The 16,143-nt window shown below is 34.3% G+C and overlaps 1 protein-coding gene across 2 annotated transcripts; it reads left to right on the top strand.

The window, feature by feature from the left end:
- Window positions 1-439: 439 nt before the first annotated feature.
- On the top strand, window positions 440-15,882 carry slx9 (SLX9 ribosome biogenesis factor). Of its 2 annotated transcripts, none has more exons than XM_067415730.1 (6): window positions 440-761; window positions 910-1,036; window positions 10,418-10,486; window positions 12,525-12,690; window positions 14,404-14,472; window positions 15,460-15,882. In XM_067415730.1, exons 1-6 carry the CDS (start codon window positions 570-572, stop codon window positions 15,590-15,592), a joined length of 756 nt encoding a protein of 251 aa, XP_067271831.1. In that variant the 5' UTR covers window positions 440-569; the 3' UTR covers window positions 15,593-15,882. The 2 variants fall into 2 exon arrangements, with proteins under 2 accessions (XP_067271831.1, XP_067271830.1); XM_067415729.1 differs by having other exon boundaries at window positions 10,406-10,486.
- Window positions 15,883-16,143: the final 261 nt, after the last annotated feature.

The following is a 16,143-nucleotide window of genomic DNA, read 5'->3' as shown; positions in this document are numbered from 1 at the left end:
AGGACGTTCATTTGGTGAATTTGCCTCGAGTATAGTTGGTGCTGCAGATAGTAATGCCATAATATTAACAGTATTGGCAACGATGCGTCTGCTGTTCATTCTTGTCAAAAGTTAGCCGCTGAATTGACAACACACTGACGTCAGACGCACGTCCGCTAACAAACCAATCAATGTTAAGATGCAGCCCACATAGATGATGACGACAGGACGCCAGTGCGTCATGTAAAGTTCTTTGGTGCGCTGACATAACTGCAATGTGAAAGCAAACCAAAACGAACCAAATGTCCAAACACGAACTTTGGTTCGGACCTTAGTGCGGACTTTCAGGTGTGAAAACGCCCTTAGTTTAAGGTTGGTTTGCTGGGAAACAATACCTGAACATTTTAAAGTATAGTGTCCTCCATGACGACCTGAGGACTTTTGACGGAACTTGTCTTCCGTTTAATTTGTACCCGGACAACATTAACTGTAACACCAAACAAATTGTCCCTTTTAAACACGTGCGGGACGTTTTCTTTACGTTTAAGCGTTGTATATACACATATTGAAATCACATATACTGAATAAGAATGGTGGGGAAAATTAAACGTATCCGACAGAAGCTTCATCACGGCGCCGTAAAGCTGGAAAATGAGCATGAAAACAGATCCATGCTGGGAAATCTAGAGAAGATACCGATTCAATCCATTCAACTCACAAAAACAGATTCACGACAGACCAAAACTACCATATCTGACAGTAGTATAAGCAACAGCTCAAAGGTATGGCCATTTGTCTGTTTAATTCTATTGTCATATGCTATTAAATAACATCATGCCAGTGACACTGTATTCCACATGTAAGTTCTCCTCAGACGACCAGTTCTTCTAAATGAGATCATTCAGTTCATGTGTTTTCCATGTAACTTAGGCTTTCAGTTTTCCCACCGGAGTTTTTGCTGGAACTAAAATCTCCCCCGAGTCTTTAGTTCAAACTCTGAAGGTTGATGAACCATCAAATGTGGTTGTAAGCAAACAGTCTGCAGGAGAACAGAAAGGTGAGTATTTTTTGGGCACACATTTAACTGAATATTTAAAGTATTTAATTGTAATTCATATATAACACGTATATTAGACTGTATAATTTAAATAGGATACATATTTAATATTTTTCACATTTAAATCTGAGTAGGCAGTTTTATGATTTTGAAAATATAAATAATTTAATATTAATTGTATTTTTACTATTATATTTTTTTGCCAAAATTTTCTTTAAAATATGTCAGAATTTCAACTTAATATTAAAAGTTTTTAATACATATTCTAAAAAGTATACTTTTTATATATTGTTTTTATCGCACATTTTCTGTTTTAAATATGTAAATATTTCAACAAAATATTTAAATTATTTAATATTAATACATATTAATTAATTCCATGTTTTCTATTATAATATTTTAATTGTGAATTTTTGCCAAGTTCTTTTTTAAATAAGTGCTAATTATTAATACATATGATTCATTTAAGTTTTACTATTATAATATACAAATTTGATATATTTTAAAAATGTAATTATATTGTAATTGTAATATTTAAAAAATAATATTTAAATGCATAATCTTTTTGGCAAAATGCTTTTGGCCACAAGATGGCAGACAGTGGCACATTTTTGGATTCATGTACATTCTAATTTGGAAATGTATTTGAAAAAATCTGTAATATATATGGAAGATTGGATGTTTGAAATCAAAGAACAAAGATTTGCTTCATGCAAAAAAGGAAAGCAGGGGGTGGTGGAGCGTTGGGGTTAAAGATCCAGGCTGTTAATTGAAAAGTTGTTAGTTCGAACCTTAGAACTAAGAACCAAGCAGTAAAGTTTGGAGCGGTTTAATAAAGGCTTATTGTCATTAGATGAAAGCGAGAGTGTTTTTCACCACACTTTGATTCCCTCTGTATAAATGTCAGCTGTGTGTGAGTATTGAGGTTCTGTTCTATTCCTGGCTGTCTGCAGTATAAATAACTCATGCATGAAGATCACAGTGCTCCTGCATCAATGCACTGACGTGAGCGAATCACTGTTTCTCTCTTATCAAGACAACTAGTGAGGGTGAAGACTGAGGGGCTGTTACAAGACACAATTTTCAAGTAAAAACTTCATGCATTTTGGGGGCAGGAAAACACAAACTTTTGAAAACGTGTTCATGGCATACAGCTTGCACAAAGTGCAAGTTTAAAAAAAAAAATGATACCATTATAATTTCTGTGTAAACTACAAAAATGCAGATTTGTGAAAACTGTGACGTTGTGTGCATGCATATTATCCCTGCGTCCCAATTCGCATACTATTCATACTAAATTGTATTTGAAAATAGAATTAGTATGTCCCGAATCGTAGTATGTTGAAAAGAGTATTCCAAACATACCCGGATGGTTTACTATTCCCGGCCAGAATTCGAAGGACAGATCGACGCACACTCTTAACGCCTGGTATTGCCCACAACCCATTGCGAGTTGGACGAGGATTCGATTAGAACTACAAACATGGATAAAAAGTGTTAAAAAACTACAAACATGGCGGATGTGCGAGTCCAACGGTTAAGTAGAGAAGTTTAGATAAAGGGGTTTGAGTGACCAACTATCAATATTTAACCTGACAAAAATATATTTATTCAGTGTTGTCCACATTATATTTCACCTGCAGCAGCATTGTGAACTTTTGTAATGAGACGTTTGGCCATTAACTTTTAAATGCATCATTATATTTAAACTGCAAACACATGAGGAGAGTCTCAGCATTTAATAGCCACAAATGGCAGATCAACGTGTGGCTACATTTCTTTCCGATACGGTAGGAGATTAAACTGAATGTGGAGGATTTGAACTGTGACGAATCTGACGATGATTGACAGGGCAGTTAAACGGTGATGGGATACTCGTAACTAAGCGACCGAGTCCGTTAAAGATGGCGAAGTAGTATGTCCCGAAGCTTGCATATTTTTCTGCTACACACTCAAAAGTATATGCTTTTACTTCACAAAAAGAGTACATACTTTTAGGACGTAGTATAAGTAGGCGAATTGGGACGCAGCATATGTGTTTGGTGCATAGACTATAAAAAAATATGGACGTAGTGACCGTGATGTCACCAATGAACCCCTGAAGCTTAAAGTAGGGGCGAGCTGGGCGTTGCCATCTTGTGAGCAAGTCATCGCGTGCAAGGGGGTAATCTAGCACTCGGAAAGCGTTCTACCCCTAGGGGCTGCCATTGCTAACCAAGCCATCACCTGCTGTTAGCATCCCATTGACTCCCATTCATTTTTGAGTCACTTTGACAGTGAATAACTTTACATCTGAGACGTTTAAAGACTCCATTTGTCCATTGTTTATTTCTAAAGAAACACAACAATGCATAAAAGGCTCCATTACCTTGTATCTTACACTATCAAGACTATCAGTTGAAGCTGTTTTTGTAAAAATAGGCTAACGATTGCATCATAACCAACGCGACTCTTTTGCACAGTTGAGAAATTACCGTATAGACCTGAGGAGACGCTCGCAGGCAATCTTTTACTGTCTATGAGGCAGTCGGGGGGACGTGGAGACATAAAGTCTGATAAAGTCAAGGGGGAAGAATGGGGAGAAGCCCATAGTGAGCCAAAAGCAACGGGAGAAAATATTTAAACAACGTGATTCAGCTTTCACTTTCCACAACTACTAGAAGACTTACAGCTGTCAGACAGGTTGCTCACGTCACATCTACGTCGTCAAGCTCAGTCTGAGCCTGCGCAGTTCGCTCAGCCATCAGGAAGTGAGTGCCCCTAGGTTGACTTCATTTTTTCGCCGTTGACGTCAATAGGGTCGCTCTGTCCATTTCTTTTACTGTCTATGATCGCGTGTCACTCCCGGATAACAGAAAATGGGCAAAAAGGTGGGATGTAGGCGAAGCTTAGGTGACGCAATGAATATAGTCGGCAGATAAATGGCTATCCACCTGTCACTCAAAATAACCATGCCCTTAATTATGCAGAACTTAAAGGTGTTATATAATGTAAACGAATGAGTTATAAAAAAATTCACCCCCTCACAGTTGTCATGAAGGTCAAAATTAGCCGTATTACCCAAAACCACAATTTGTCCCAGGCTGTAAACATGTTTTTTTTCTGCTGTAAAGTTGGGCATTTTAACATGAGGCTCAATGAGATTCTGATCCCTTCTGGAGTCTGTCCCTAGTGGCCAGTTGAGGAATTGCAGTTTACATTACTTCCATATTAGCTTCAAGAGAGATAGCGGGAGGTTGCCACTTGGTTCAGTGGCGCCTAGTTTTCCTTTACACAGTGACATCGCCATCTACTGGCCTGGCATGAATAATACAGCGTTTTTAGTCATTTTCAGATCCGTGTGAACGGAGATCGTTTTGACAAAGTTGTCGCCTTTACGAAACTTTTCAAAATCATTTTACTACATTGTTGTTGTGTTAATGTACCCTGGGTAAACATATATCATTATGAATGGTATATATATATATATATATATATATATATATATATATATATATATATAGGGAGAGAGTTATACATGACTTTTTAAATGCTTCATATGTAGATGAAGGATCTAATTCTCTCTGAGAGTCGTGGCTGCACTAGAGAGAGGTTGACACAGAGAATCGATGTGCCTGTGGCACTGCTTTGACAGAACGAGATCTTTCGTCTCTTTAATTGGGGGTATCAGTGTCTCGGCTTGACCTCGGAAATTCACCTCCTTCACCTCCAGCTCAGCTCCCCTGACGCCCTGCCACCTCACAGCGCTGCGGGGCGAGGAGAGGAGAAGTGCACATGCAGAGGGGCAGGAAAGGGCAGCCGCTTGTTCTGTCCGCTCCTAATTGGCGGTGTCCGTTTCAGCCAGCTCTCTGAACATGATGCTCTCTCTGGGATGGATGTGGTGGGAATGATGGATTTTTTTCCCTATCCCTCGTTTGCGGCAAACAGACGGATGCAAAGGCGAGATTGGGTTTCCTGCCTCAGGAGTGGTGGAGGGAGATAGCGCAGGACGGAGATCCCTATCGGGCAGATACAGCAGAAAAACACGACTGTTGTTATTTCTGTGGTGGCTGATGGTTGGATCGAGTTTTTCTGATCTGAGAGCAGTTTAGTGAAGATTTTGAATGGTTCAAAAGTATTTGAATGTGGTATTTGAATACTAGTATCACTAGTATTTGAATGTGGAAAACTGTTCGTGGATCGGACAGAGCCTGGAAATTGGCAAACAAATGTTAAATGGAAAGAATATTCTATATACCGGTAGTTGTGCAGAGTTAACAATTGGCGTTATGAATTGGTTCAACATAATTTCAGTGAATTTCAAATAATATTTTTTTGATATCATCAAAATTGATGTAATCTCATCTGGAGAGGTTCATAGCATTCTCTTCAACCCTGTTAAGTTATTGTAAGAAAAAAACTGTAAAAATAATTTTCTATTATATATGGATAAAACAAGTTAATCAGCACCTAAAAACCAACATGGGGTCCTGAACTATCTAGTCACTGATCTTATTTCAGCTATAATAGATATATAGATAGATAGATATAGATATAGAATAATACTTTAAACTTAAACTAAAAATGTTTTTAATTTAAACAAAAAAGGCAGAACAATGAGAAACAGATATATATATATATATGAATACATGCATGCATGAAACTAAGATAATATTTAATATGATAGTATTTTATTATTTTATGTTTTATATAAAATTGTGTGTGTATGTATTGTATGTATGTATGATATATACACATACATACATATGCACACACACTGATCAGGCATAACATTATGATCAGTTTCCTAATTTTGTGTTGGTCCTCATTTTGCTGCCAAAACAGCCCTGACCCGTCGAGGCATGGACTCCACTAAACCCCTGAAGGTGTGCTTTGGTATCTGACACGAAGATTTTAGCAGCAGATCCTTTAAGTCCTGTGAGTTGAGAGGTGGGGCCTCTATGAATTGGACTTTTTCTGTTCAGCTCATCCCACAGACGCGTGATTGGATTGAGATCTGGGAAATTTGGAGGCCAAGTCAACAACTCAAACTCGTTTTTGTGCTCCTCAAACCATTCCTGAACAATTTTTGCATAGGATTATCCTTTACGAAAGAGACCACAGCCACCAGGGGATACCGTTTCTATTAAAAGTGTGTACATGGTCTGCAACAATGCTTAGGTAGGTGATACGTGTATAAGTAACATCCACGTGGATGGCAGGACCCACTGTGTATTCTGACACCTTTCTATCAGAACCAGCGTTAACTTATTGAGCAGTTTGAGCTACAGTAGCTCATCTGCTTGATTGGACCACACGGGCCAGCCTTCACTCCCCATGTGCATCAATGAGCCTTGGCCGCCCATGATGCTGTCACTGGTTCAGCACTGTTCCTTCCTTGGAGCACTTTCGATCGATACTGACCACTGCAGACCAGGAACACCACACAAGAGCTGCAGTTTTTTGGAGATGCTCTGATCATTACACTTTGTCCCTTGTCAAACTCGCTCAAATCCTTACGCTTGCCCATTTTAACTGTTTCTAGCACATCAACTTTGATGACAAAATGTTCACTTGCTGCCTAATATATCCCACCCACTTAAAGGTGCCGTGATGAAGAGATAAGAGATATTCTTTCAATTTAGTATATTAAGTGTTGCCTCATTGTCTTTTTCTCCAGTGTGTTAGCGTAAAAGCAAGCGTTTATATTCTGTTTATCATATCATTGTAGGATGCCGGCCCAGGGCATTTTTGTCTGGACTTACATGTAGGCCTTTCTGTCGGAGATCATCAGTCTGGATTGTGGGCTACTGGGGAAATGTGGGTCGTAGGACATGGCGTTTATCTCTCTTATCGAGTCGCCTCTCCTCTCCAGACTATTTTCCAGAGGACAGAACTGATTGTGCACCGTTCATCCACAGCCACACCATGTCCATATACAGACAAAAACCATAGACGTCTCTGTGTGTTTATAAGGCTTTGAGGGGCTGTTAAAAACGGAGCGAGAAATTGTTTTGAAGTGTACATGACACGTAATCGCTCATGATTAATAAGTAACTCTCGTGTTATTCTCTTGGGTCTCCTGCAGACAGTCAGCATCCCATCTGTAAAGTTTCAGCTTTCCTTCACAGGAAGATGACGGACATTTGAGATGCTATTTTTCTTACAAACACACACAACAACCCAGTCGCCTCCGAGTGATTGACACAAACAAAATAGCAGACATAAATTCACAGAAATGCTGTGGATGTGGCTACATTCTTCCAATTAGATTACAAGTTAATTTGCTTTGCATGGCTGAGAAATCAATGAAAACACTCTTTGGTATTAAAATGTGGAAAGATACTAAGCAAAAAGAAATGTTTTTGAAGACTTTTGTTGTTCACAGCCATGATAAATGTCCACAGCAGGGCAAAAGAGGTCAGCACAGGTCATTCAGCCTGTCAGACTCTGCTGTTTTTTTCTTCCATCTCTCAGTGAGCGGACCTTTGCAGAGATGTGAAGGCGTTTTTGATGAGCAAATATCGCTCTTTTCCTCGGAATGTTGCTCGGCAACCAAAAGCTTGTTGAGCTGAGTTTCTCCCCGGGCGACCGAAATCGCAGAGGTCGACTCATTTTCATGCGCTTCTCTCTAGGTTTAATGCATTTGTGTTATTTTTGGACAAAACGATCACTGTAGTTTAACTGTTTTTTTTGTTGTTGTTTTTTGCATGTTGCACAACACATAATTTCAGAGTGCCAAGTGAATTCATTATTTTAACTTAAAATAATAATAATTATTAATTATTCTAACAATCAGAATGTTATAATGAATAATAATACTAAATTAATAACCCTATGATGCATATGTGTTAATTTAACATTATATATAAATATTTTATTCATTTATATATTATTATTTTATTAATTTCTGTTTGTTTCAGTAATTTTGTTATTGTGTAATTTTTATTATTTTTAATAATCCCTATTTTGCTTTTGTTTGTCATTTTAGTACTCAAACTTATTTTATTTTTCAAATTTTTCATCTAATATTTAAGCTTATTTTATTTGATTTCATATTAACAACTATTATGAATAGTTATTGTGAATAATTTTTGCTTTAGTTAACAGTAATAACTCTGATCTCAACTCTGAACTGTTTTTGCAGGTGTTTTTATGATTCCATATTTAATAATATGGAGTTATCTCTAAATGATTAATTCTGAGAGAATTACGCATCTGTAAGTTACCATGCATCAGTTGTTTAATACAAATTTTAACATTATTATTAAATGCACAAAAATGAATTTTGGGAACGTGAAGAACAAATCTTGACATTTTTATTTTATAATATGAATATATTATAATAATATTAAATTAATAACCCTGTGATTTTTATTTTTATTTCAAATGAAAAAATATGATTATTTTAATATTATTTATATATTTTATTTAAATTTTTTATTTTAGTTTACGATTTAGTGATTTTTTTTCTTTTGTCATTAAATAAAAAAAAAAAAAAAAAAATATATATATATATATATATATATATATATATATATATATATATATATATATATATTTATATATATATATATATATATATATATATATATATATATATATATATATCCCTATTTAGCTTAACTTTATTTTAGTTTAGTACTCTAACCTAATTTATTTATCAAGATTTTCATCTAATATTTATATTATATAATTTGATTTCAGCTTTTTAATAACAATTCATTTATAACAGCTAACAGTTTATAACAATTTATAAACTGTTTATAATAGTTTATAACAACACAAAATTAATAGTAGTCATTATTATTGATTATACTAACAGTTGCAGTATATTAAATGATTAATAACGTGCATTTTCTGAAATTGAAGAATGTACATCTTGTGTTAAATGGTAATTGAGCTGAGCTGATACATACACAAAAGGGTACAAAGAGATTCCACGTCACTCTCCATCTGACCCCCAGAGGTCCGTACAATCGTTAAATACACAACATGCTCACCCTGATAAGACGTCACTATGCGGGAACAGGAAGTTACATGCGGTTAAAACAACAGACATCCCACTATAATCTACATGCTTTAGTTTCCATTCCATATACAATCCCTCAGCCAAGGCACACATGTGGACATGTTCACATGTGGACATTAGATTAAAATAAAATAGTGACTTATAAAAAATAGTGTGTGACTACAAAGAACACATTTTATTCCAACCCTACTTTTTCTGTTGAATATTGTGTTTCACATTATGTGCGTGAACTAAGCAGTTTCTGCATCATTTCGTTTGGGAACTGAACCTGCAACCTTTGTGTTAGCAGCCGTATCCTTAACTGATTGGCTCCCACTGGTGTATTTTGACAGGTGCACAGAGTTCAGTCTCTGCAGACAAAACAAAACCAGAATGAGCCAAAACACCGGCATTCACACCAAGTATAAAGCCCTCTTCAAAGAATAAATTCAAAGTGCATTTGTGTTGCTTTTTTTGTTTGAACAAATTTAGTGATTAAATTATTTCATCAAATTAAAGCTTAAGTAAAATAAAATCTAAATACTATTAGGTGAAAACTTTCAACTTAAAAAAAAAAAAAAAATCACTAACTGAAATACAAAAAAATAGTTTGTTACAAAAATTACAAAAACTGAAATAAAAATACATTTAAGCTAAATAGAAATTAAACTAATTAAAAACGACAAAATCATGTAACAAAATTACAAAAACTTAATCTAAAATTAAAATAAGAACTGAAAATATAAAAAAGTAATGAAACTTTTGCAATCTAATTGGAATTTTTTATTTGAAATACAAATAAATTTAAGCTAAATAGGAATAATAATAATGACAAAAATCATATAATTAAATTACAAAAACTTTTTTTAGAATTTAAATAAGAGCTAAAAACAAAGTTCATTGGAAATTTTAATAAATACTATAATAACACTGGATTAAACTTTTTTTTGATAAACTCATTTTTTTATCCCTTTCTATTGTTTTATTCTATTTATAATTTTTTCCTTTTGCCTTTCTATTTTGGTATAATATAGATTATTTTATTGCGTTTTATATATTTTTTATAATTTAGCATTTTATACCATTGTAATAATTTGAGTTTGTAACCTATTACGGCTTAATATTATGCCGTTTTTATTTTATTATTAATTTTTCTTACTAAATTAGTCATTTGATTTGGTCAATAATCACAATTATTGACCAAATCTAAATTCTAAACTAAATATAAAGCGCTTTTTGTTTAGCTTTTTCTTTGTACGCTTTTGAGAACAAAAAGTGTTTTTAATTTAGTTTTTATTCTTAAATACATAGAATCTTCAAAGGTCAGTCATGCGTGTTATTGAACTGATCAATAATGATCCATATGGAAATGTTTTTAGTTTTTTTTCCAGGCACGGGGGAAAAGAAACATCAGTCGAAGAAAGAAAAAATGAAGGAGCGGAGGGAAAGATGGCTCAACAGTAAGTGTTTTTTTTCCACCTTCTCTTCTTAGAACCTTTTCCCGCAAATGTCCTCAAAAGTCCAGAGAACACAATCCCGAAACGCTCATATATGAGGATATTTCTTTCATCCTGAGCTGGTCTGCGATTCTCCCTCGGGCTGACGGGAACCTCAGAGATGGATATGGCAGGATCATTAACGCCACACCCCGATTCTGACGCCTGTAATCGTTCTGGCCGATCAATGCGTCGTGTAACTCAAGCTCCGTCCGAGGTGATTATAATTAGGATCTAATGGGGCTCAAGGCTCCAGCCGAAACCCAAGCCTCAGACTGCATGTCGGATTTTCAGGAAATTAAAAAGGGGGGTAAAGATGTTGATGGATTCATAAAGCTCAAAGACCTTCACGGTTTAAAAAAAGGGTGTACAGTAACACTTACTGTATATTCAGGGATGTAGATCTTAACGGCAATTGAAAACCCTCAAAATGGCCTCTTGTCAGATGAAGAATTTGAAAAAGGACGAGCTTCTGTCACTTCTCCATCTGTTTTTTTTCCTTCCCTACATGCACTTTGTTATTTTTGGACTGAACCTCCTGATGTGTCCTGCTTTCTGTCTCAGAGGTTTGCTTTGGTTTTAGACGGACAGCTTATGGTGGTTAATTTCTGTCTATGACCTGGACAGGAAGTCATACTGGATATCGGCCTTCCAGAATGAATCGACCCTTTAAAGTTTAAACCAACATTTGGTCAGATTATGTCACTAACATTACTGTGATTGGTGTGATTTCAGACCATTGTTTAAAAACAATGCATTTATTAATTTGATTATTTACCGTAATAAAATAAATTACCATATTTATTTTGACTTATGTTTAACTTTTATATATATATATATATATATATATATATATATATATATATATATATATATATATATATATATATATATATATGCCTTTTTGTTGTTTTGCAAAAATTGTAATTGTTTAAATTACTTTAAAAAATTGTATACCTTTTATTTCATATTCATATTCGAAATCATATTTTTATGCCTTTTATTTTATAACTTAATTTAGTTTAATTGTATAATTGAATGTTTTATTTTTTATGTTACGTTTATTTTATTAATTTTTTCAAATAATAATAATTTTCTCCATTTTATTTTATGAATTTGTATTTTATTGTCGTTGCTTTTAATTGTAAATAAAAAATATTTTATACCTTTGATTTTAGAAATGTATATTTTAGTGTTACATTTTTTCACTTGATACTTTTGTATGTATCTTTTTTTTGTTATTTGTATTCATTTATTTTCTGCTTTTCCACTTTTAAAATGCTTTTTATTTTATCACTTTTTAATGTATACACTTTTTATAGTCTATTTGTTAATTTCATGCTTTTATATTTTTTAAATTCCTTTTATGCCAGTTTTATTTTATGAATTTATATTTTATTTTTGTTGATTTTTATTTTATAACTTTTTAATATCCCTTTTTCATTTTTGTTTTTTAATAACTTTCCTGTAATTATTTTTTTATAATATTAATTTTATATGAATTGTTTATGCCTTTTATTTTATGCCCTTTATTTAATGATATTTTATTGATTTAAGGAAAATAAGTTTTTGAACAGCCTGATAATTTGCAAGTTCTCTCCCACCTAGAAATCTAAATAAATTGTTAAAAAATCATATGTTGTGATTTCTAAATTTTTTTTAAGATTATGTCTCTCACAGTGGACATGCACCTATGATGACAATTTCAGACCTCTCCATGATTTCCAAATGGAAGAACTTGCAAAATAGCAGGGTGTTCAAACACTTATTTTCCTCATTGTGTGTATATATTACTTGTCATTTTATTTTATACATTTTATTTTAAATTATTTTATTCCTTTTTGCTGTTTGCTAGAGAATAAGGAATGGTAAGAGGAGGAGGATCAGGAAAAAAAGAGCATGTGTGAATTTGAATGAATTTGCATCCACTGCTCTGAGTGGTTAGAAAAGCCCTGCCGTTCCGTCTTGGTCTGAATTTTGTTCGTCTCTTTACCATCTGTAGAGATCAGTGCGATCAAACTGGCCCGTGAACAGCAGGTGGCCCAGGTGCGGAGGAAGGCCACGCCTGTAGTGGGCGACATGAGGCCACTGGCCGACGCTCTTCCCGAACTCTCCCAGCTCCTCCCATCTTTCAAAACCTCCGCCAGAGCGCACCGGAAAAATAAAGCGTGAGTACTCGCTTGTCTCGTTTCTGTACAGAAACATAATGTGTATGCTGGCATATCCTCTGATCATTTGTGCATATGCATGTTTATTGGCATGAGTAAGAGCTCGTTAATATCCTCTAAACAACACATCGTACAAACAGATTTCATTCAACACCTGTTTCTCTTGGAATGGGATTCAAACCAAATTTATATTCATTTTCTGTAAGCAATGTAAAAAAATCATTTTTTGATTTACTCAATATTTATAGTGTTATTAAAGTGCCCATATTATGCTATTTTTAAGGCTTCTAATTTTGTCTTGGAGATCTCCCGATACAGGTTTACATGCATCCATTGTCAAAAACACTTTAATTTTCTCATAATATACACTGCAGCATCACCTCTTTCTCACAGTCTGATACGGTTAGTTTGAAGATTCAGTCTCTTTAAAACCCCACCTTTCCGCAAGCATTCTTTGCTCTGAATGGTCAGATGACCCAGTCTGTTGTGATTGGTCTACTCTGCTCTGATTGGTCAGATGGCCCAGTCTGTTGTGATTGGTCCACTCTGCTCTGATTGGTCAGATGGCCCAGTCTGTTTTTTTTTTTTGTTTTTTTTTCCAATAAAATTGAATGGAAGTGTATGTAAGATTGTGGCCAAAATTGGTACTGCAATCGCTATCCCCTCCCCCCTGACTCGAGGTTGCCAGATAAGCTGCAGGATCCAGCAGAAATGTTTGTAGCTGCAGCTGTGGTAAGTAGAGCAGATCTGATTGGTAGATAGGTGGAGGGCGGAGCTTCAGGCCAAAACACAACATGTCAACATCAACATCAGTTGAGGGCTGCAACAACAACTTTTAAATGACAATATCCTGGCCCCGGACTACTGTTGTCAGTGATATAAGTATTTGAAATTAACATAATTTATTAATGTCTAGTGACATATCAGGGCCATTTTATGATTCATTGAAATGTATTTCTTACATACAGTTCCTTTAAAGCTGTATCCAGTAATCACAAACAACTGGAAAAGTCATGAAAATACATTGGTCAGGTGTGGGAATCATGTAATCAAGATTATTTAAAGTGTGACGTGTGAAAGCGTAAACTTAAATGTAAAATAAAAAGTATTTTGTGTTGGATAGTAGGCTTTTTATAATCCGTTTGTGTTATGGTGTTAAGTGTTGAAATGTAAACCTTAAACAGCACTTAAAACATTTCAGGCTCTGATATTTTTTGGCAATCTCCTATAAGCAGATTATAGTAAAAAAAAAAAAAAAAAGTATATTTATATCACTAACACAGGCTCTAAATGTGTTTATTAAGATATAAAGCACGCCACGGGTTGGCAGCAGTCTTGCTGTTTTTGTAGATTAATCAGGCGTTTGGCTGAGCGTGCGAAAGTCCGAAGCTTTTCTGTGTAATTGCTTTGATCCAAAACACATTTGTCTGTTTTTTGCGTTTGTGCCATTTTATCTGTTAGTCATTTGATGTATGTTGTGAAGTCTTGGTTTGTCTTGCACGAGTAACTCAAATAAATAACACTTGTGTGAGGAAAGCCTGTACTCTGGAGAACTTCAAAGCGCATCTTCTAACATGCCTTTAAGTCTCCGTATATAAAACATTTGAGCAAACAGGGTTTTTTCCGACTTGTTTTTTGTTAGTAAGTTAATGATGCTAAATATAAATGGTTCTGCATGTAACACAAATGTTTGCTTTTGTTTTCTCGCTTCAGTTTGGTTAAGAAGAAACCAGAACCCACAGACTTCAGCAAGATGAAACCAGCCCAGAAACGAAAACTGCTGTAAGATAATGGCTTCATTTCACATCAGTATTGTATTTCATCTATCATAAAGCACCCGAATCATTAAAAAAAAAAACTAGTGGTTAATGGGATATCAAAAAACCTGTCGAGAACAAGTCCAGATCACATTTTTCTGCCCCCCATTTTTTATTTATTTATTTTTAAATTATTGTCATGACAATTAAGCACATTACCTTAATAAAAAAACAATAAATTATTACAAACATTATTTATATATATTAAATAAATAATATCTTTTGTTTAAATACAAATTATTTAATATTTAAAGTACTATTATTTAAACTATTTGTTTTAATTGTAAATGTATTATACGTTTGAATAATATAAATCAATAAAAAAAAATGTAAATGATTTAAATATTAAAAAACTATTAACCTTCAAACCATGTGGTGGTTAATGGGAACATCACACCAACCATGTCAAGAACATGTCTAGGTCACATTTTATCAATCAACCAAGAAAGAGGAATGAAATTACATATTTTGCAGTCTACAGCCTATTTTAGGGATATCATGACTTTGTTTTTTAATTATTAAATATTTTTTTTTGCATACATACATATATATAAATGTAAATGTAAAAATGTAAAAAATATACATTATAAATATCAGTTTTAGTTTTATATATGTATTATTTTGTGTCTATTGTATTATTATAAATTGTTTAATTTATATTTTAAAAAATGTAAGTATTTAAATACAATTAACGATGATGGATGGATGGATGGATGGATGGATGGATGGATGGATGGATGGATGGATGGATGGATGGATGGATGGATAGATAGATAGATAGATAGATAGATAGATAGATAGATAGATAGATAGATAGATAGATAGATAGATAGATAGATAGATAGATAGATAGATAGATAGATAGAATCTTGGATTTGTCACGTTTTAATTGTGTACAGGTTATTAATGGTCAAATTTGAATCAAATATTTGTATTACTTTTTTTATTCCAGCGAGACCGAAGCATCTTACTTCAACGAAGCCAGGAAAAATCCCGCCTTCAAGACCAACCCTTTGGCTGCAATTGGTGATCATCTGCGAAAACGACTCAAACAGGAAGACGAACAAAGTTCATCGCAACTCTAGAGCACCGCCCTGTTGTTAGACTACAAAAACTGTATCTTATTACACGCTGGTACATTGAAACAAACCTATACAGTCAAATCGTCTTTTTACTTCACAATAGATTATGAAAACGAAGAGAAATCCCAAGATTTGCATGTTTTGCATTACCTGGCACTGCATAGCAAAAACTATGGAGTGAACACTATCGCAGTTTCTGTGTCATTTCAAAAACGAGTGATCATGTTTAATAAATGTTTTCAGTCTATTCCACATGCTTTTGGCAAGATGATAATAAATCCAGTGGAAAATGATTCCTCAGATATTTCTTTCTTAGGGGTGTTTCCTAAAACAGTAAAATATGTGCATTTCTTATTAGGAGAGTTACTCTACCTGCTGCATTTGTTCATGAAATTCCACTTGCTGGAATATCACAGACAAAAACCTCTAATTAAAGCGAGATCTGATATATCAAATGCCTCTGTATTTCCATGACAACACATTGTGAAAATAAGTAAAGGGCGGCAGCACTTTTCAGAGATAAAGGAGACATGGGAACCTGAACCCTGATTTCT

The sequence above is a fragment of the Pseudorasbora parva genome, chromosome 14, assembly GCF_024679245.1.
Source record: "Pseudorasbora parva isolate DD20220531a chromosome 14, ASM2467924v1, whole genome shotgun sequence".
NCBI lineage: Eukaryota > Metazoa > Chordata > Actinopteri > Cypriniformes > Gobionidae > Pseudorasbora > Pseudorasbora parva.
The sequence above is the reverse complement of the archived record's forward strand: the minus strand, read 5'-3'. Positions and strand labels throughout refer to the sequence as shown.

What these genes read in the sequence shown, in the direction of transcription:
- slx9 (XM_067415729.1), top strand. Translation starts at nt 570, where the DNA reads ATGGTGGGGAAAATTAAACGTATCCGACAGAAGCTTCATCACGGCGCC. An exon ending in GTATAAGCAACAGCTCAAAG is followed by an intron (nt 762 to 909) that starts GTATGGCCATTT and finishes CATGTAACTTAG; the next exon opens with GCTTTCAGTTTTCCCACCGG. An exon ending in GCGCACCGGAAAAATAAAGC is followed by an intron (nt 12,691 to 14,403) that starts GTGAGTACTCGC and finishes TTCTCGCTTCAG; the next exon opens with TTTGGTTAAGAAGAAACCAG.